This window comes from Protomyctophum bolini, assembly GCF_963924005.1.
Source record: "Protomyctophum bolini genome assembly, chromosome: 17".
Taxonomy (NCBI): Eukaryota; Metazoa; Chordata; class Actinopteri; order Myctophiformes; family Myctophidae; genus Protomyctophum; species Protomyctophum bolini.
Window position 1 is genome coordinate 8,865,887 of NC_137878.1, and position 21,903 is coordinate 8,887,789.

Below are 21,903 nucleotides of genomic sequence, written 5' to 3' on the forward strand. Positions count from 1 at the left end.
CCTGTATAGGGTCTGTTAACAAGGCTGTTGAAGAATGCTGAATATGGTGCCTCGTGTCATGTCTGCTCGCCTATCTGTCTACATAGCCTTCCTCCCTCGACGTCGGAGAGAGAGAGAGAGAAGAGCGAGGATTCAGAAAGCCAAAGCGTGCATCCCCATGTGAGCCTTTGTGCGAGCCATGCACGAGCCAGGCCCAAAGGCCTTATATACTTTCTGCATGAGTCTGTGGGCCCGGCTGCTATCACTGCACAAAGTCCTGTGCGCACACACACACACACAGTCACACGCACAGACACACACACACACACACACACACACACCATTGCGTTCATCTCTACGCAAAGACACGAGACAATGTGCATTGAGAAAGCAGCAGCGGCAGTGGTGGTGGTGGTGGTGGGGAGAGGAGAGGAGACGAGCTCCAGCCTGCTGTAGCTCCCAGACGGGCTGGCTCCGGAGGGGCTATAGCTGCGCCCGGCCCAGGCAACAGAGGCAGCCTTTGTCAGTGTAATTATCCTACTGACGCTCAGCCACTCCGCTAGAGGAGCTAGCTATAGCTACCGTTCGTTCTGCCGTGGTTGGGGCTAACGCACTATAGCGCCACCATTCTACCACCGGGGGGGGGGGGGGGGGAAGCCTTCACTGTGTGGGAACGGGCGGGGGGGGGGGGGGGGGGGGCGAAGTCTTCCACGTATTATCGTGTCAGGTTAATGCATCAGTTGTGTTACATGCAGAAAGTACGGCCGGCCGCATATGTTGGCGCGTGGTTTTTGTTGCATTCCACTTTTTTATATTTTGCAGATGCGTTGTGGCAAACGTCATTTTTGTTTTGGCACACGTTCATGTGCAGAAAGAAATGAGAAAACTCCTACTTTCCCTCTCTCTCTCTCTCTCTCTCGCACGCGCATGTACACACACACACGCCTCTCTTTCCCACACAGCACCACTACTAACTCTCAAATCGTTGTCTGATTAAATTCATCGTTGTTTCCCATCGGATGTCCCCCAAAACACGGCCGGCGTCCCAGTAGTGCTGTGTCACGGTCTCCTCCAAGGCCCGGGGGGGTCTGCGGGCAGGGCGGGCGGGCGGGCGGGCCAGCCCGTCTGTCTGTCTGTCTGTCTGTCTTGTCCGTCCCGCCTACGATAGCCATCTCGTGGCTTTCAGCAGCCACTCTGGCCCCTGCCGGGCAGCACTAGGGAGGGAGGGACGGACGGACAGACAGACAGACAGACGTGCTAGAGGAAAAAGAGAAGGAAAAGAGATAGCCTGGGCTTCTGCCAATCGTGTGTGTGTGTGTGTGTGTGTGTGTGTGTGTGTGTGTGTGTGTGTGTGTGTGTGTATGTGTCAGAGAGAGACAGAGACACAGAGAGAGAGAGAGAGAGAGAGAGAGAGAGAGAGAGAGAGAGAGGAGGAACCAAGGGATTATCCCCCAGGAGTTAAATGAAGCCTGTCCAAAAAACGGGGAGATCCTGCCTTCTGTTGACTGTACAGTAGTCGCTGTATCGAGAGAGAGAGAGAGAGAGAGAGAGGTTGACTGTACAGTAGTCGCTGTATCGAGAGAGAGAGAGAGAGAGAGAGAGAGAGAGAGGTTGACTGTACAGTAGTCGCTGTATCGAGAGAGAGAGAGAGACAGAGGGTGGCAACAGGCCAAACGGGGCTGGAGATCCAGAAGGAAACCCAATAGCCTTGATGATGTGGCTTTGTTTACAGTGGCAGACACAAGAAGCCATCTTCTATAGTATACCCTACTACCCCACTCCCCCCCCCCATAACTCCACCCCGCTCCACTCCACTTATTTTATTTTCAGTCAGCCTGTCTGTCTCCTCTGTTTTACACGTGCATCGCCCACCCCGCCCTCCTCCTCCTCATCCTCCTCCTCCTCCCTCTTAAAACCGCGCTCTTGTCTCTTGTCAGCCCTCATACGCTGCATGGTGAGGGCTGAGCAGGTGGGCCCGACATTGCCAGAGGGCTCTGCTGACCTGCAGTGGTACTGTAGTATAGGTATGTCAGTCAATAGACACCGTGTGGGAGAATGCCGCTCCCAAGGGGGCCACGGTACGTGGCGCGCCGCAGTCGGTATAGCGCTGTCAGCCTCACAGCTAGAAGGTTCTGAGTGTGTCCTCTCCTCCACGTCATCAGTGCCCATATACCCTGGTTGACAAAAGGGGCCTTTCTGTGTGGACTTTGCATGTTCTCCCTGTGTCTCCTATAGGTATAGGTATGCCCTCACTGGTTGGAATAACTATGCGCAACCGGGGAAACTCTGTCCGCTCGGGTGAAAAGAAGCAGCTTTGGACTCCTCATGCATTGCAAGGAAGCATGAGGTCAGTCCGTTGCTCTCCCCGGGTTGGCAGAGAGAGTATAGCGCCCAGGCATTACATTAGAAAAGGGTTCCCCGATAGATTTTCCTCAAGGGACATATTTTTAACTTGCGTACCAGGCTGGGGGGGGGGGCGAGTCCGCGCGCACGAGGTCGAGGTCTTGCCCTAGAAAATTAATTTTCAGGGCAAGACCCCCATTTGAAAAGGATGCCCAGTTTGACATGCATAGGCTATACTGACCCCCATGTAATGCCATTTATATCTGGGACCCCTTTTTTAAATTCTTCCAGGGGCCACAAGGGGGCGCTCCGCGGGCCGCCTATTGTGGAACCCTGATAATTGCCAAATTAATGAAACAAAAAAAAAAGAAAATGCGCTCCAGTCCCGTGGAACTTTCAAGTAGAGTCATGTGAAGACGATGATCATTTAATAAGCGATTCTTCTTGCCCTGTGAGAGGGCCTATATTTCACATTACGGCTGGATAAAAATGGATCCATCATTGGAGAACCGGGCCCAGCGCTCGGGGGGCTTGAATCCACCCTGTCCTCCAACTCCACTTGTTCTCTTTGTCACTAGTCGTCATTTATTATATTCCTTTATCGTCACGGTTGTACTTTATTGTTACGTCTACATAAGAATAACTTACTTGTGTTTGGCTTCCTTCAGACAGTGCAGCAGCATAACTAGCGTATGACATTCGAAACGGCCAAAAACACAGAGTGCAAGAAAGAGCAAATTTTTTTATCATATGTACATGTGCATGTTTTCCCCCTAGTAGCAAAGTTAGGTCAACATTTTGTGAACAGCGTCAGCTTCACTGTAGGTTATGTTCCATATATACAACACAATTGTGTTGTAGTTTAGTTTATGTCTTTAGTTTAAGAAGGTGCAATTTGAGCCTATGTTTCATATATATATATATTCCATATTCCATGTTGTCTTGCACCCTCTTCCCATCATCTGCCAGCTTCTTTTCCCTCTTTCTCTCTCATTCTCTCTCCCTTTCCCTAGCGTGCACGTTCTCTCAACTCGGTGTTGATGTTGACGGCACATTTAGATTTTAGATTTAGTCATAGTCTCTTCTTGAATAGTTGTTTCAGTCACATTTTTAGTCTCAGTGTTAGTCTAGTTTTAGTCGACTAAACATCACAAGATTTGTATTTTGGCGGGCCTTGATGCCGTCTGCGACGCGTTGTGAGCTTGTACGTAGATCGGCTATTTTCAGCATGCAACCAAGTGTAAAACGACTTATGCTGGATCTCTTGTCCACTATAGTCCCTTCCTAACATTTTCAGTCTAGTTTTTATTTGTTGACGAAATTGTCAATATATTTAGTCTCAGTTTTAGTCGTCATAGCTTCGTTTTAATTTAGTCTCCATTTAGTTAGTGAAAAAGTAGTCGACGGACATTTTTTGGTCATGGTATTATAGTCCGACGAAATCATCACCGTCTCAACTTCACCTTCAACTTAACCCTTTTTGGTGTTAGCATTACGTTATGCTTTAGCTATTGAAAAATAGCAGATCTACAAGCTCATAGCTCGAGCTTGTGGGTCTGCTATTTTTGAAAACTCGAAGAACGAAACGTAGCTTTTTTCAGAAAACTGTCAGGACGTAGAAGACATTTTTTTAGAATCTGATCTCGGCTCAGAATGGGTTCAACTCCAGGTCTCTCCGTTCGTTCCCCCTCGTAACCTTGAACCTAGTAAAATCCTTTCGTTTTGCTTTCTCGTCGTCTCCTCCAGGGTGCCAAAGCGTGCTTCCTGCGGGACATCCCCTTCTCGGCCATCTACTTCCCCTGCTACGCCCACCTCAAGGCCTACTTCAGCGACGAGGACGGCCGGATCGGGCCGGCCAAGATGCTGTTGGCCGGAGCGATAGCAGGTAAACAGTGCTGTTCAGTCAGACAGACTACTCACCAATAGATTCACCAATATTTATTACGAAATGAGTAACAAGTGTGCATTGTGATAATTTGACTTGGCGTCCGGCTCTGCTGGATTTTCTCCTGTTCTCTAGGTATGGTACACATGACCCCCCCCGGCGTGGCAAAGCAGGAGGGGGGGGCCTCAGATAAATATGTTGCTTGGGGCCTCAAAAGGCCTAGAACCGGCACTGCTTGGCTTTTACAGTCTGGTTAAGTCTTATACAGTCGGGTTAAGTCTTATACAGTCTTATACAGTCTGGTTAAGTCTGCCACAGCAACATTTCATCGCGCAGACATACTTGTACGTATGAGCAAGTGAAGAATAAACCTCTTGAACCTTGTGAACACAGCCTTTCACAAACGGAGAACTATATGACCGAGCAGACCAGCACTATGTGGCCACAACAACACAGGACAGGGCAGGAGCTTACCTTTAACAACTGCTTCCCTGATGTTGTTGTTGCCATAATGGTCCGTCTACTGGTGCTCGGCATTAAAGATACTATATAGGGCTTAAAGTACCTTAAGCCTCGGGCCGTGGCTGTGGCTCAGGAGGTAGAGCAGGTCGTCCGATGATCCCTGGGTCGGCGGTTCGAATCCCGGCTCCTCCTCCTGTCCACATGTCTAAAGTCCAAAACACACACACACCGTCTGTGAACGCCGCGCGTCAAAACAACCGCCTCCGTTATTTTCAATGAACCTTAATATCCCACACCGGCGGCGTCCGACGCGTGTTCGCGCCCTCGCCTGACGCTCCGATACGCCACTGTTTCTATTTTCCAGGCGTTCCCGCGTGGCAACGCCTGTGCTGCGCACCCGCTTCACAGACGGTGCATGTGTGTTGGGCTTAAGTGTCCTTGGGCAAGACACTGAACCCCACACTGCCTCCAATGAGTCGGTCGGTGTGAGCTCGCCACCATTGGTGTGTGAATGTGGGAAGTGAGGACGCTGGCGTCGACCGTTCGCCGCTTCACCTCCAATGTATGAATGATAATTACCCTTATTATTATTATTATTATTAAAGTATAGGTGCCTTTGACTGCATTAAATAGAATTTATAGAGATTTACTGAACACCGCAGACCTCATTCATTGGAACCTTTATTCTCGTAAAGACATTGAGGTTATACCCTCATTTGTAGTGTTTGTCGAGATCGTCCATAATATTTTCAAAGCAATAAACAAAAAACAAAACGGACCAACAGAACAGCAAATTTGACTGTATACAGTATGTTATGGGAGAACAGATCTTTAGTTTAAGCTGTAAGTGGGTTATTGGGGGCAAAAAGGCTGTTTACATTGGGAACCTTTAGTGTGAGCCAGTGACTGGAGCGTCAGTGACTGACAAAGCTATGTTTCTATGTCAGTCGGTTTTTCAAAAATAGCAGACCTACAAGCTCGTAGCGCGCCACTCGGTGGCGCGCTATGAGCTTGTAGATCTGCTATTTTTCAAAAGCTAATGGAGAAGTTGGTATTTGGCACACGATGGGGAAGGAGAAGGCATTATTACGCAGCGACGACGCGTAAAGATGTCAGACGTCACGTAGTCCAATGAAGAGAATAAGAGATAGAAGCCTTTATTGCAATATGTCCAGATGACCATGTATCAAATTATGCTGAAGGTTACACACACACACACACACACAAGAACAATGCAGTGTACAGAATATAACAGCGAGAGAATGGAGGCGATTGGGTTGCACAATGACGCTCGCAGTATACACAGACCTTGACCGGGGGAATCCTCTGCTGATCTGGAGTCAGATAAAAGTGGTACACGGTTGTTTGTGTAGTCAGTAGGCTACTCCTATTAAACCCACCAGGTTTATTTATGTGTGTACAGTAAGTAGGCTTTGGTAGGCTAGCTGCTACTGTACAAAACAAGTTGGTAAGGTTGTAGCGATCCGTTATTACGCGCGCGCGCACACACACGCACACACACACACACACACACAGAGTAAGTCCCCGACACAATGCATTCACGTTGCCCTCACTTTAGGTCCAAACTATTACTCAAAGTATAATTTTAACACCATAGATCAGGGGTTCTCAACCTGTGGGTCGGGGTCTCTCCCCTCATGATTTGAACACCATAGATCAGGGGTTCTCAACCTGTGGGTCGGGGTCTCTCCCCTCATGATTTGAACACCATAGATCAGGGGTTCTCAACCTGTGGGTCGGGGTCTCCCCCCTCATGATTTTTTGGGGGCCACACCTGATGTCAGTGAAGTGACAATAAATTAATGTATTAAGAAAAAGAAAAAGGAAAAAAAAGACTGCATCAAAAGTAATCAACCGACTATATACAAACTGGTCAAACATTGGCCAAATTGTAAAATGATATAAGAAAGAGGACAAAAATTTGAAACTGAAAACTGAAAAGCTCCAGCGAGTCTACCGAAGCAGAGGTGAGAATGCGACCTTAGTTGAATGTCACACTCACCCTTACCCTTACACACACACACACACACACTGTGACACACACACAAACAGTCACACAATTTCCCGCATGTCTTCGCTGCAGTCCTGTCCGAATAAAGCCATGGAATGGCCTTTTGAACAAAACAATGTTACAACAACCCCAAAAAACCAAAACAAAGTGTCATTACAGATGGTAATGGTCCAGCAGCAGAGCCCAGAGAGAGAGAGAGAGCAGCTATACTGTAGTTGTACGGTAGAAGTATGGAGGCAGAACAGAACAGAAGAGAACAGGGCCAGGAAGCCAGGCGGGCTCCTCCTGACCACAGGCTCCACGGCGGTAGCTGCTAATTAGAGCGCTGCTCGGTGATTGGGGCCTGGGGTTTTGGAGCTGCCTGTATAGGCAAGGGGAGCGCCTCGGGACGCCCGCCAACCGGCCCGAGAGAGAGAGCGAGAGAGAGAGAGAGGGAGACTTTCCAGTCCTAATATACTGTGCATGCACACACACACATGGCCGTGTATGTACATATGTGCGTGAAATGTATAGGAGTAGGAGTAGCATGTAGGAGTAGCATGTACTGTAGGAGTGTGTGTGTGTATGTGCGCGCTTGTGCGTGCGTGTGTGTGTGTGTGTGTGTGTGTGTGTGTGTGTGTGCCTGCGTGCGTGCGTGCGTGTTTGTGTGTGCGTGCGTGTGTGCGTGCGCAGACAGACAGACTGGTGGTATAGTAACCGTGAGCACGCAGCATACAACCAGGAGCAAAAAAGCGTACCACCGGGTTTGATGTTTGCGTTTTTACGAGTCCTCTTCGCCGCCTCACAATGAAAACACTAGATCTAGAACGCAGGCTCAGTTAGTTTTTTTTAAACATTTGATTTTCAGCTGGGGTTTTTTTTTTTTTATCTCAAAAGAAAACACCAATATAAAGAAAACGGGGCCCCGGTTTGCTTCCCCTGCCAAGTCAGTATGGTCTGGAACATCAGTGCAAAAAACAAAAAAAAAGAGAATTAATATTTATTTTGAATCCATCGGAGAGATGTGTCCGCCGCGGCGCTCCGGCGCTCTCTCTCTCAGCGTGCAACATGGAAAAGTCATATAAATTCGAGGAGACATTTCTTCTTTTGCCCTTCATTATGACATCGGTTTCCTCCTGCCGCAAGATCGTCAGCCCACCACGGCCTTCGGGCTCCAAATTGAAACCGAGTCCGACCGTTTCTTTATTTCCTATTCTTCTTTTTCATTTTTCAACCCCTCCGTTGGACCCAAAACATTTATCATCTCCCCTCCCCCTCCTCCTCTCTCATACATTTATCATACCCCCCCCCCCACCCCGCCCCCCCCCCCCCTCCTCTCTCATACATTTATCATACCCCCCCCCCTCCTCCTCTCTCATACATTTATCATACCCCCCCCCCCCCCCCTCTCTCATACATTTATCGCCGGTTACGGCATTTTGGCAATTAGCGTTTTAAAGTCGGCATAGGAAATTGAATTACATGCTCAGTTTGCGCAGCGTTATTTTGCCAAGCGTATATATATATATATATATATATATATATATATATATCTCATTCTGAACGGGAACCCATTTTGGTGTTAGCATCAAGTTATGCTTTATAGCTATTGAAAAATAGCAGATCTACAAGCTCATAGGTGGCGCGCTACGAGCTTGTATAGGTCTGCTATTTTTGAAAAATCGAAGAACGACTTGACATTTTTTTAGAATCTGATCTCGGGTCAGAATTGGTTATAATCAGACCAGTGTGTGTCCTAGTGGAAACCTCGTATGAATCTGATCTCAGGTCAGAATGGGATATATATATATATATACCCTCGGTCCCTGAAGAAATGCGTTTGGTCAGCCTCCAGCTTTATACCCAAGGCCCTGCATGAAGGGTCTGCATGAGCGACGACGTAGACCTGGAGTAGTTTGTTTTTTATGGAGGAAGAGAGGTCGGCTCATTGATATCTGAGACTTGTATAGCATCAAAAGAGAGGGTAGCCTTTCACCACGGCGGACTGACTCCGTAATTGGCAGTAGTAGTATAGTAATGCGGTTCCAACCATTACATTTACATTTGACATTTTTCATGTCGGTAGGTTGTTTCTGCTGTGGATTTAGGTTTTAAGGTCTTTATTTTCAACTTCTTTCCTTTCCTTTTTTTTCTTCTTTTTTTCATTGTTCTCCTATGGTTAAGTTTAATTCAGCTTTTCCCTCTCCTCTCCTCTCCTGCCACCAGTGTTGATTTTGAGAAGCACATTTTCATTTTAGTCTTAGTCACAGTCTCTTGAATAGTTTTCATTTTAGTTTTAGTCACATTTTTAGTCACCTGGAATGTTTTTGTGTCGGTGTCGTTTTAGTCGACTAAATATCAGTATTTTGGCAATTACACTTGCCGAAAATAGCCGATCTACAAGCTCACAACGCGTCACGCTGCAGCGCATTGTGAGCTTATAGATCGGCTATTTTCAGTGTAAAAGGACTTGCACTGGATCTCTTGTCCACTAGTCCTTTCCTAACATTTTAGTCTAGTTTATATTTGTCGACGAAATTGTCATAATATATATATACATAATATATTGTCACAATAATAATAATTTGAGTCTTGCTTTTAGTCACCGTAACTTAGTTTTCATTTAGTTTCCATTGAGCTTTCGTCTGTGAAAAAAAGGTGCTATAGTATGCCGTACGGTAGGGGCTATAGCCCATGTTCAAAAATGATGAAAAATGAGGATAACATTTTTTTCAAAAATTCAAAAAACGATGGGCTATAACCCATGTTTTTTGAAATTTTGAATTTTCTTCAAATCCTCAAAATTGATGAAAAACGGCGTGCTATAGTATGCCGTACGGTAGGGGCTATAGCCCATGTTCAAAAATGATGAAAAATGAGGATAACAATTTTTTCAAAAATTCAAAAAACGATGGGCTATAACCCATCGTTTTTCCAGAATTCCTCGGAAATACTACGAATTTTTTTCGCAACACTCCGCAATTCCTCCGCAATACTCCACAATTTTTCCGCAATACTCCGCAATACATGGGCTATAACCCATGTTTTTTTAAATTTTGAATTTGCTTCAAATCCTCAAAAATGATGAAAAACGGCGTGCTATAGTATGCCGTACGGTAGGGGCTATAGCCCATGTTCAAAAATGATGAAAAATGAGGATAACATTTTTTTCAAAAAATCAAAAAACGATGGGCTATAACCCATGTTTTTTGAAATTTTGAATTTTCTTCAAATCCTCAAAAATGATGAAAAACAGCGTGCTATAGTATGCCGTACGGTAGGGGCTATAGCCCATGTTCAAAAATGATGAAAAATGAGGATAACATTTTTTTTTTAAATTCAAAAAACGATGGGCTATAACCCATGTTTTTTGAAATTTTGAATTTTCTTCAAATCCTCAAAAATGATGAAAAACGGCGTGCTATAGTATGCCGTACGGTAGGGGCTATAGCCCATGTTCAAAAATGATGAAAAATGAGGATAACATTTTTTTCAAAAATAAAAAAACGATGGGCTATAACCCATGTTTTTTGAAATTTTGAATTTTCTTCAAATCCTCAAAAATGATGAAAAACGGCGTGCTATAGTATGCCGTACGGTAGGGGCTATAGCCCATGTTCAAAAATGATGAAAAATGAGGATAACATTTTTTTCAAAAATTCAAAAAACTATGGGCTATAACCCATGTTTTTTGAAATTTTGAATTTTCTTCAAATCCTCAAAAATGATGAAAAACGGCGTGCTATAGTATGCCGTACGGTAGGGGCTATAGCCCATGTTCAAAATGATGAAAAATGAGGATAACATTTTTTTCAAAAATTCAAAAAACGATGGGCTATAACCCATGTTTTTTGAAATTTTGAATTTTCTTCAAATCCTCAAAAATGATGAAAAACAGCGTGCTATAGTATGCCGTACGGTAGGGGCTATAGCCCATGTTCAAAAATGATGAAAAATGAGGATAACATTTTTTTCAAAAATTCAAAAAACGATGGGCTATAACCCATGTTTTTTGAAATTTTGAATTTTCTTCAAATCCTCAAAAATGATGAAAAACGGCGTGCTATAGTATGCCGTACGGTAGGGGCTATAGCCCATGTTCAAAAATGATGAAAAATGAGGATAACATTTTTTTCAAAAATAAAAAAAACGATGCGCTATAACCCATGTTTTTTGAAATTTTGAATTTTCTTCAAATCCTCAAAAATGATGAAAAACGGCGTGCTATAGTATGCCGTACGGTAGGGGCTATAGCCCATGTTCAAAAATGATGAAAAATGAGGATAACATTTTTTTCTAAAATTCAAAAAACGATGGGCTATAACCCATGTTTTTTGAAATTTTGAATTTTCTTCAAATCCTCAAAAATGATGAAAAACAGCGTGCTATAGTATGCCGTACGGTAGGGGCTATAGCCCATGTTCAAAAATGATGAAAAATGAGGATAACATTTTTTTTTTAAATTCAAAAAACGATGGGCTATAACCCATGTTTTTTGAAATTTTGAATTTTCTTCAAATCCTCAAAAATGATGAAAAACGGCGTGCTATAGTATGCCGTACGGTAGGGGCTATAGCCCATGTTCAAAAATGATGAAAAATGAGGATAACATTTTTTTCAAAAATAAAAAAACGATGGGCTATAACCCATGTTTTTTGAAATTTTGAATTTTCTTCAAATCCTCAAAAATGATGAAAAACGGCGTGCTATAGTATGCCGTACGGTAGGGGCTATAGCCCATGTTCAAAAATGATGAAAAATGAGGATAACATTTTTTTCAAAAATTCAAAAAACTATGGGCTATAACCCATGTTTTTTGAAATTTTGAATTTTCTTCAAATCCTCAAAAATGATGAAAAACGGCGTGCTATAGTATGCCGTACGGTAGGGGCTATAGCCCATGTTCAAAATGATGAAAAATGAGGATAACATTTTTTTCAAAAATTCAAAAAACGATGGGCTATAACCCATGTTTTTTGAAATTTTGAATTTTCTTCAAATCCTCAAAAATGATGAAAAACAGCGTGCTATAGTATGCCGTACGGTAGGGGCTATAGCCCATGTTCAAAAATGATGAAAAATGAGGATAACATTTTTTTCAAAAATTCAAAAAACGATGGGCTATAACCCATGTTTTTTGAAATTTTGAATTTTCTTCAAATCCTCAAAAATGATGAAAAACGGCGTGCTATAGTATGCCGTACGGTAGGGGCTATAGCCCATGTTCAAAAATGATGAAAAATGAGGATAACATTTTTTTCAAAAATAAAAAAAACGATGCGCTATAACCCATGTTTTTTGAAATTTTGAATTTTCTTCAAATCCTCAAAAATGATGAAAAACGGCGTGCTATAGTATGCCGTACGGTAGGGGCTATAGCCCATGTTCAAAAATGATGAAAAATGAGGATAACATTTTTTTCTAAAATTCAAAAAACGATGGGCTATAACCCATGTTTTTTGAAATTTTGAATTTTCTTCAAATCCTCAAAAATGATGAAAAACGGCGTGCTATAGTATGCCGTACGGTAGGGGCTATAGCCCATGTTCAAAATGATGAAAAATGAGGATAACAATTTTTTCAAAAATTCAAAAAACGATGGGCTATAACCCATGTTTTTTGAAGTTTTGAATTTTCTTCAAATCCTCAAAAATGATGAAAAACGGCGTGCTATAGTATGCCGTACGGTAGGGGCTATAGCCCATGTTCAAAAATGATGAAAAATGAGGATAACATTTTTTTCAAAAATAAAAAAACGATGGGCTATAACCCATGTTTTTTGAAATTTTGAATTTTCTTCAAATCCTCAAAAATGATGAAAAACTGCGTGCTGTAGTATGCCGTACGGTAGGGGCTATAGCCCATGTTCAAAAATGATGAAAAATGAGGATAACATTTTTTTCAAAAATTCAAAAAACGATGGGCTATAACCCATGTTTTTTGAAATTTTGAATTTTCTTCAAATCCTCAAAAATGATGAAAAACGGCGTGCTATAGTATGCCGTACGGTAGGGGCTATAGCCCATGTTCAAAAATGATGAAAAATGAGGATAACATTTTTTTCAAAAATTCAAAAAACGATGGGCTATAACCCATGTTTTTTGAAATTTTTAATTTTCTTCAAATCCTCAAAAATGATGAAAAACAGCGTGCTATAGTATGCCGTACGGTAGGGGCTATAGCCCATGTTCAAAAATGATGAAAAATGAGGATAACATTTTTTTCAAAAATTCAAAAAACGATGGGCTATAACCCATGTTTTTTGAAATTTAGAATTTTCTTCAAATCCTCAAAAATGATGAAAAACGGCGTGCTATAGTATGCCGTACGGTAGGGGCTATAGCCCATGTTCAAAAATGATGAAAAATGAGGATAACATTTTTTTCAAAAATAAAAAAAACGATGGGCTATAACCCATGTTTTTTGAAATTTTGAATTTTCTTCAAATCCTCAAAAATGATGAAAAACGGCGTGCTATAGTATGCCGTACGGTAGGGGCTATAGCCCATGTTCAAAAATGATGAAAAATGAGGATAACATTTTTTTCAAAAATTCAAAAAACGATGGGCTATAACCCATGTTTTTTGAAATTTTGAATTTTCTTCAAATCCTCAAAAATGATGAAAAACAGCGTGCTATAGTATGCCGTACGGTAGGGGCTATAGCCCATGTTCAAAAATGATGAAAAATGAGGATAACATTTTTTTCAAAAATTCAAAAAACGATGGGCTATAACCCATGTTTTTTGAAATTTTGAATTTTCTTCAAATCCTCAAAAATGATGAAAAACGGCGTGCTATAGTATGCCGTACGGTAGGGGCTATAGCCCATGTTCAAAAATGATGAAAAATGAGGATAACATTTTTTTCAAAAATTCAAAAAACGATGGGCTATAACCCATGTTTTTTGAAATTTAGAATTTTCTTCAAATCCTCAAAAATGATGAAAAACGGCGTGCTATAGTATGCCGTACGGTAGGGGCTATAGCCCATGTTCAAAAATGATGAAAAATGAGGATAACATTTTTTTCAAAAATTCAAAAAACGATGGGCTATAACCCATGTTTTTTGAAATTTTGAATTTTCTTCAAATCCTCAAAAATGATGAAAAACGGCGTGCTATAGTATGCCGTACGGTAGGGGCTATAGCCCATGTTCAAAAATGATGAAAAATGAGGATAACATTTTTTTCAAAAATTCAAAAAACGATGGGCTATAACCCATGTTATTTTGAATTTTCTTCAAATCCTCAAAAATGATGAAAAACGGCGTGCTATAGTATGCCATACGGTAGGGGCTATAGCCCATGTTCAAAAATGATGAAAATGAGGATAACATTTTTTTCAAAAATTCAAAAAACGATGGGCTATAACCCATGTTTTTTGAAATTTTGAATTTTCTTCAAATCCTCAAAAATGATGAAAAACAGCGTGCTATAGTATGCCGTACGGTAGGGGCTATAGCCCATGTTCAAAAATGATGAAAAATGAGGATAACATTTTTTTCAAAAATTCAAAAAACGATGGGCTATAACCCATGTTTTTTGAAATTTAGAATTTTCTTCAAATCCTCAAAAATGATGAAAAACGGCGTGCTATAGTATGCCGTACGGTAGGGGCTATAGCCCATGTTCAAAAATGATGAAAAATGAGGATAACATTTTTTTCAAAAATAAAAAAAACGATGGGCTATAACCCATGTTTTTTGAAATTTTGAATTTTCTTCAAATCCTCAAAAATGATGAAAAACGTCGTGCTATAGTATGCCGTACGGTAGGGGCTATAGCCCATGTTCAAAAATGATGAAAAATGAGGATAACATTTTTTTCAAAAATTCAAAAAACGATGGGCTATAACCCATGTTTTTTGAAATTTTGAATTTTCTTCAAATCCTCAAAAATGATGAAAAACAGCGTGCTATAGTATGCCGTACGGTAGGGGCTATAGCCCATGTTCAAAAATGATGAAAAATGAGGATAACATTTTTTTCAAAAATTCAAAAAACGATGGGCTATAACCCATGTTTTTTTTAATTTTGAATTTTCTTCAAATCCTCAAAAATGATGAAAAACGGCGTGCTATAGTATGCCGTACGGTAGGGGCTATAGCCCATGTTCAAAAATGATGAAAAATGAGGATAACATTTTTTTCAAAAATAAAAAAAACGATGGGCTATAACCCATGTTTTTTGAAATTTTGAATTTTCTTCAAATCCTCAAAAATGATGAAAAACGGCGTGCTATAGTATGCCGTACGGTAGGGGCTATAGCCCATGTTCAAAAATGATTAAAAATGAGGATAACATTTTTTTCAAAAATTCAAAAAACGATGGGCTATAACCCATGTTTTTTGAAATTTTGAATTTTCTTCAAATCCTCAAAAATGATGAAAAACGGCGTGCTATAGTATGCCGTACGGTAGGGGCTATAGCCCATGTTCAAAAATGATGAAAAATGAGGATAACATTTTTTTCAAAAATAAAAAAAACGATGGGCTATAACCCATGTTTTTTGAAATTTTGAATTTTCTTCAAATCCTCAAAAATGATGAAAAACGGCGTGCTATAGTATGCCGTACGGTAGGGGCTATAGCCCATGTTCAAAAATGATGAAAAATGAGGATAACATTTTTTTCAAAAATTCAAAAAACGATGGGCTATAACCCATGTTTTTTGAAATTTTGAATTTTCTTCAAATCCTCAAAAATGATGAAAAACGGCGTGCTATAGTATGCCGTACGGTAGGGGCTATAGCCCATGTTCAAAATGATGAAAAATGAGGATAACATTTTTTTCAAAAATTCAAAAAACGATGGGCTATAACCCATGTTTTTCCGCAATTCCTCGGAAATACTACGAATTTTTTTCTGACATAGCACTCACCGTGTGAGTCGACAAAATCAACTGCCTGCCTGCCACGTGCCCCCACGTATACTCTGCACTGGTCCATGTAGGTGGTCACCCTCTCCACTGGGTGGGTACACACCACAGTGTACCACCTAGGTCCATGTAGGTGGTCACCCTCTCCACTGGGTGGGTACACACCACAGTGCACCACCTAGGTCCATGTAGGTGGTCACCCTCTCCACTGGGTGGGTACACACCACAGTGTACCACCTAGGTCCATGTAGGTGGTCACCCTCTCCACTGGGTGGGTACACACCACAGTGTACCACCTAGGTCCATGTAGGTGGTCACCCTCTCCACTGGGTGGGTACACACCACAGTGTACCACCTAGGTCCATGTAGGTGGTCACCCTCTCCACTGGGTGGGTACACCTAACACTGAGCTGATCAGCGGTGCTGAATAGCTCGTTTAGCCGCTACTATAGCACAGACCCTAGAAGAAGCCAGAGTTTTCTGTCTTCAAGAGGGCGCGCGCGGGGCAGTTGATGGTAATGACAGAGCTGTCGATGATTGAGGCCATTCATGATAGGAGTGGCTGGAGTAGCATGCTGCGAACACCCCCCCCCCCCACACACACACACACACACACACTCAGCTATACTCCCGTCTGTAAGCCCAGTCACTCTCTCGTGTGCAAAGTGTTGCAGGCAAGCAGTGTGTCGCCCTCATTAAGATCCATTGTCTGGCTTCATTCAAACACACTCTCGAGAAAAGAGGATTAAAGTGGGCGAGAAAGAAAGATGGAAAGATTAAATAATGGCCCTGTTGGGGGGTGCGCGTGTGCGGGCGGGCGTGCGTGTGTGCGTGTGACCCTTCGCCGTACAATGACCAAAAAGGCTCGAAACGTGACGCGTTTCGAAGGCGGGGCAACTCGACAACCACGTACTGTAGGAACTCGGAAGTGTTCGGGTGCGGTTGCATAATGACACACACCAGGTTTCAATCAATTTCTCATCGCTGCGTTCCACATCGACGTCATCGCTTCCAGGACGGGCGCTTTCGTATTTTTTTTTACAATCAAACACGCCGTATTGTCGAGAACTGAGAACGCGCTGTGCTGTGAGTCCATCCGTCCATCTTCAACCGCTTATCCGTAGTCGGGTCGCGGGGGGGCAACGGCTCCACCAGAGTGCTCCAGACGTCCCTCTCCAGAGCAACATTAGTGACTTCCTCCTGGGGGGGATCCGGAGACGTTCCAAGGCCAGTGAGTCGATGTATTTCCTCCCAACTGCGCCTTGGTCTGCCCCCGGGTGGTCTCCTCCCAGTGGAACGTGGTCCTTGGTCTGCCCCCGGGGGTCTCCTGCCAGTGGGACGTGGTCCTTGGTCTGCCCCCGGGAGGTCTCCCAGTGGGACGTGGTCCTTGGTCTGCCCCCGGGGGTCTCCTCCCAGTGGGACGTGGTCCTTGGTCTGCCCCCGGGAGGTCTCCTCCCAGTGGGACGTGCGTCGTGGACCTCCCTATAGGGAGACGCCCGAGAGGCATCCTAACCAGATGCCCGATAACCACCTCAGCTGACTCCTTTCCAGGCGAAGGAGCAGCGGTTCTACTCCCAGTCTCTCTCTCGTGTGACTGAACCTCTCACCCTATCTCTAAGGGAGACGCCAGCCACCCCGTCGAAGAAAAACTCATTTTGTCCGCTTGTATATTCACAACCTTATTCTTTGGGTCATGACCCACACTTCATGACCATAGATGAGAGTAGGAACGAAGATTGCTCGGTATAAACTCTCTTTTCGTGCTGTGAGTGACCGCTGCAATATCCCATTCAGACCTGATGAACTCATCTGTGTCGACCTTTAAATAGCAGATCTACAAGCTCATAGCGCAGCACAGAGCGCCGCACTACGATGCTTGTAGATCTGCTATTCTTTTGAAAAATCGAAGAACGACTGACATAGAAACATAGCTTTTTCAGAAAACTGTAGAAGACATTTTTTTAGAATCTGATCTCAGGTCAAAATGGGTTATATATTGGGTTCTTCCACCCTCCCCCAGGCATGCCAGCGGCGTCCCTGGTGACCCCGGCAGACGTGATCAAGACCCGGCTACAGGTAGCGGCGCGTGCCGGTCAGACCACCTACAACGGCATGACGGACTGCTTCTGGAAGATTCTCCACGAGGAGGGTTACCGGGCCTTCTGGAAAGGAGCTGGAGGTATGTACTATGCGGGCGGCGTTCTCTGTTTCGTTTTCGACGAGATTCGATGACTCATAATGGTCGTGAATCATAATAGTGGACGTATGGTCCGTGTTTGTGGGGAGAGGAAGAGAGAGAAAAAAGAAAGCATGGTATATTAAAAGATCACACGCATTCATGCTACAGTATAGCATTTGCTGAGTTGGATATACATTTTAGTTACGGTAAAGTATGTATTAGTCACAGCTGATGCACATTGCCTCAGATCGTTATACATCACTGTTTATCAAAGTGGGGGTGCGGGATCAACCCCACGCATGACTATATGAGGTCATTATTAACCTATTTATTGAGATTTTGAAGTTGATTATCTTTGAGTCCATGAAGCTTTCAGAAGGTGACCATCATCTTCTCAGATTGTTGAAACATTTTTTAAATATGGATTTAAGCTACATGCTACTTCTGTCACATTTTACTTCAGTCATGCGAGTGTTAAAGGTAGAGTCAGTGATTTCACTTAATTCAAATATCACTTATTCTTTTGTTTTGTTGTGATAATCCTCTCTACTAGGAGTTCCTCCCTGTCCCCAGTTAACCCCTGGGGGTCAAAAAACCTTAGGTTTCGTTTTTGTTCTCTATCCTGATTGGATGAAAGCTTGTGTCCCAAGGCAAAAACGAAACCTAAGGGTTTTTGACTGAAATCACTGACACCCCCTTTAAGGGAGGGGGGGGGGGAGCAAGCAGTTCTTGCTTACTGTAAATCACTCTGGATTAAGAGCGTCTGCTAAATAAATGCCTAACTTTTGTACTTGTAAATTGATGAAAATGTTGTGAGAACCAACTGCCTCACAGTACTTGACCTTGTTTCTGGTTCCTCCGTAATGATATATGTTCTGCTCCCCCCCCCCCCCAGCCCGAGTGTTAAGATCCTCCCCTCAGTTTGGCGTCACGCTGGTGACCTATGAACTCCTGCAGCGGTGGTTCTACGTTGACTTTGGAGGAGTGTAAGTCGCACCTATACGTACCTACTGAACTCTTAAAAGGGACACTCTCAATGACGTTTAGAAGATTTAGAACACTTTCCTGGGGGTCTTTGTGTGTGTAATGTGTAGCAGTGAGCTCCTCCTTGTGGATAGGGGTACGGCAGTCTTTTGTTATATTAGTTTTTATTTGGTTTTTATAGACATGACAAACAAGACATACATAACAACGACACAATGTATATAAAACGAGTGGGGGGGGGGGGGGGGGGGCTATCGTGTTAAGATAGCATAGGTCATAGGATGAACACAACCATCATGAGACATCAAAAGAGTGGAGCAGGAGGGCATGAATATCAGTAGCCAAACAGAACATAAATATATAATACATAATACAACATAAATATATATAATATATCTGTATATATACACATATATATATACACATACATACCTATAACAACACATATAAAATATAAACATGAACTTGGGCAGTGGGCACATAAATATGAACAGTAGGGGAGGGGGACGGCAGTCTTACTGAGACAACATGTAGTCCAGGAAGCATGACATCAGAGACACTGGGCTCACTGCTAAAATCTAAAATATCTAAAACAACACATTACACAGTCACACAAAGACCCCCAGGAAAGTGTTCTAAATCTTCTAAACGTCATTAACATAATATTATGTTGTGTGTGTTTCTCTGTCTTCTGACTTTGTTTTAAAGTGTTTGCTCAAGGAACAGGACCCTTCAAGTCAGAATGTCCAACCCATTACATACTGGAACTTACATGTTCCAGTCGTTCTTCGATTAAGAGCTTTTAGGTCTGCTATTTTTCAATAGCTAAAGCATAACATAATGCTAACACCAAAAGGGGTTATATAAAAATAAAAATAAAACTAAAAACGAAATCCCTCAAATGATCAATTTAATTCAAATCAATTATCTTTCATCTTTATAATGATATTTATCCGTTGCTCACTGCAATGCACCAAACCTCACCGAGTCCAAATCTCCCATATTGGAAAACATGCAGTACAAAGTGCAGGGTTTATCCCATTTTGGGCGGGAACCCCCTTTGGTGTTAGCATTAAGTTATGCTTTAGCTATTGAAAAATAGCAGACCTACAAGCTCATAGCGCGCCACCGAGTGGCGCGCTACGAGCTTGTAGGTCTGCTATTTTTCAACGACTGACATAGAAACATGGCTTTTTCATAGATTCATAGAATCGTTCCCAGGTCCAAATGGGTTATTTCCAGTATGCTACTCTCGGTGGGTGTCCTTCCTCCTTCTTGCCCAGAGGGACGCAACATGCCACAAAAACCCAAAAAATAATTTCAGAGCACCATCGTCGCCTGACCAACTCGAAACCCTCGCTCTCTGAGCGCTTTGGATGTGACATTCTTTTTACTCCTCAAGCAGCACAACAATCCTGCTGTGCGTCGAAGCGGGGCGGACGCAATCAGTCTCGACGTCTGCATATAATGCTTTTTTCCCCCTGCTATACTTTCTGCTATTGAAATGAGCTCATGTTCCCTCTGTGGAATTGGCTGCTTTATCGACGGTAGATACGAGTACAGAAATAATTTCACTGCCCCCCCCCCAATACAATAGTGTTATAGTGTATAAACCAACGCTTCGATGACGAGTCTTTCGTCGGGACTCTCAAATAAATAGCTGAGATTTTTCTATACCTGGTGTGCAGAGTAGACTTTATTCTGATATTTGTTGATTAGTAGTTTGTCCCGCGCCGGGCCATTCAGAGTGTGTGTGTGTGTGTGTGTGTGTGTGTGTGTGTGTGTGTGTGTGCGCGCGTGTGCGTGTACACACCATCTTTTCACACAGTTTTGTATTCTCCACATCATTGCTATGTCGGGGCAATGACACTATCTCCGTCTTTGTCGTTCTGTAAACTCTGTGCTCGCAGCGAAAATAGCCACTCTACAAGGTCGCAATGCGTCGCGATATGACGCATCGTCAACTTGTAGATCTGCTATTTTCACACTTCTCACAGACAGACTTATACGGTTGTCTGTGGGTTGTGTAAGTATTTAACCAATGAAAGGTAGTAACGAGCTTGTGACAAACAAAGAAAAAAATACATTGGATCGATTTGACTACAGGTTATTTTTTGCATATCCTGAAAAGCCATGAGCTTGGACAATACTGTAATGGACAACACTGTACACGGTTTCTGTCTGACAGCAAATGTTATGTTTAGTTTTAGTCAGAGTCTCTTGAATAGTCATTTTTAGTCATTAGTCAGTTCTAGTCAACAAAGAACATTTAGCTTGAGTCACATTCTAGTCACCTGGAAAGACTAAAATATCATCAAGATTGTAGTCGACTAAATCTACAGTTGATTTAGTCAAAGCCTTGTACAGTACTACTGTACAAGTAGCTTCTCTACTGTGTGTAACGCTCTCAACCCAAATCAAATGCAGATCTCATTTAATGTTCCGATATGTGGCTTCTTCTCGCTGTGGGTTTTGAACTGCTGCTGCTGTTGTCCACATTGGAAGGATATCACAAGGATCGCCAGCATGAAACCCATGTGGGATATTCATTTAGGGGGGAAAAGAGAGAAAGATCATCCGTCTTCCACTTTTTTAATATTCGATTAAGATGTTTATTTTTGTGGTTAACATTGTTTAATATGAAAACTCTCTCTCTCTCTCTCTCTCTCTCTCTCTCTCTCACTTTTCTTACATACTGTCTCCTCTGCTACTTCATCATTTTTCCTTCTTTCCATCCCCCCCCCCCCCCCCCCCCCCACTCCTACCACGATTCTGTCCTTCTGCTTTTCCACCCCTTTGGACTTTTCTCTCTTGTTCTGTTTTCCTCCAACCCTCTCGTTTTGTCTAAAATGTTCTCCCTCCCTCCCTCCCTCCCTCCCTCCCTCCCTCCCTCTCCTCTCCATCCCTCCCTCCCTCCCCCTCCCTCTCTCTCTCTCCCTCCCCACACACACACACACACACACAACCACACCACAGAAAGCCACTTGGCTCGGAGCCCACCCCCAAGTCTCGGATCAGCCTCCCGGCGCCCAACCCGGACCACATCGGAGGCTTCAGGTTGGCCGTGGCCACGTTCGCTGGCATCGAGAGCAAGTTCGGACTCCATCTCCCACGATACACTGTGGCACAGGCGGCGGCGGCGGCCCTGGCAGCCCCCTCCCCCCCGCCGACGACCGACCCCTGA

At 43.2% G+C, this 21,903-nt stretch overlaps 1 protein-coding gene across 1 annotated transcript in view; it reads left to right on the plus strand.

Moving 5' to 3' along the window:
- The window catches only part of slc25a13 (solute carrier family 25 member 13), a gene marked incomplete at both ends in the record, with an annotated part of 99,856 nt that extends 77,953 nt beyond the window's left edge, over nucleotides 1–21,903 (plus strand). The window contains 4 exons of the mRNA XM_080787066.1: nucleotides 4,069–4,207; nucleotides 17,577–17,735; nucleotides 18,631–18,721; nucleotides 21,696–21,903. Coding sequence (XP_080643192.1) covers nucleotides 4,069–4,207; nucleotides 17,577–17,735; nucleotides 18,631–18,721; nucleotides 21,696–21,903 — 597 coding nt within the window. The remainder of the gene's footprint in view (nucleotides 1–4,068; nucleotides 4,208–17,576; nucleotides 17,736–18,630; nucleotides 18,722–21,695) is intronic.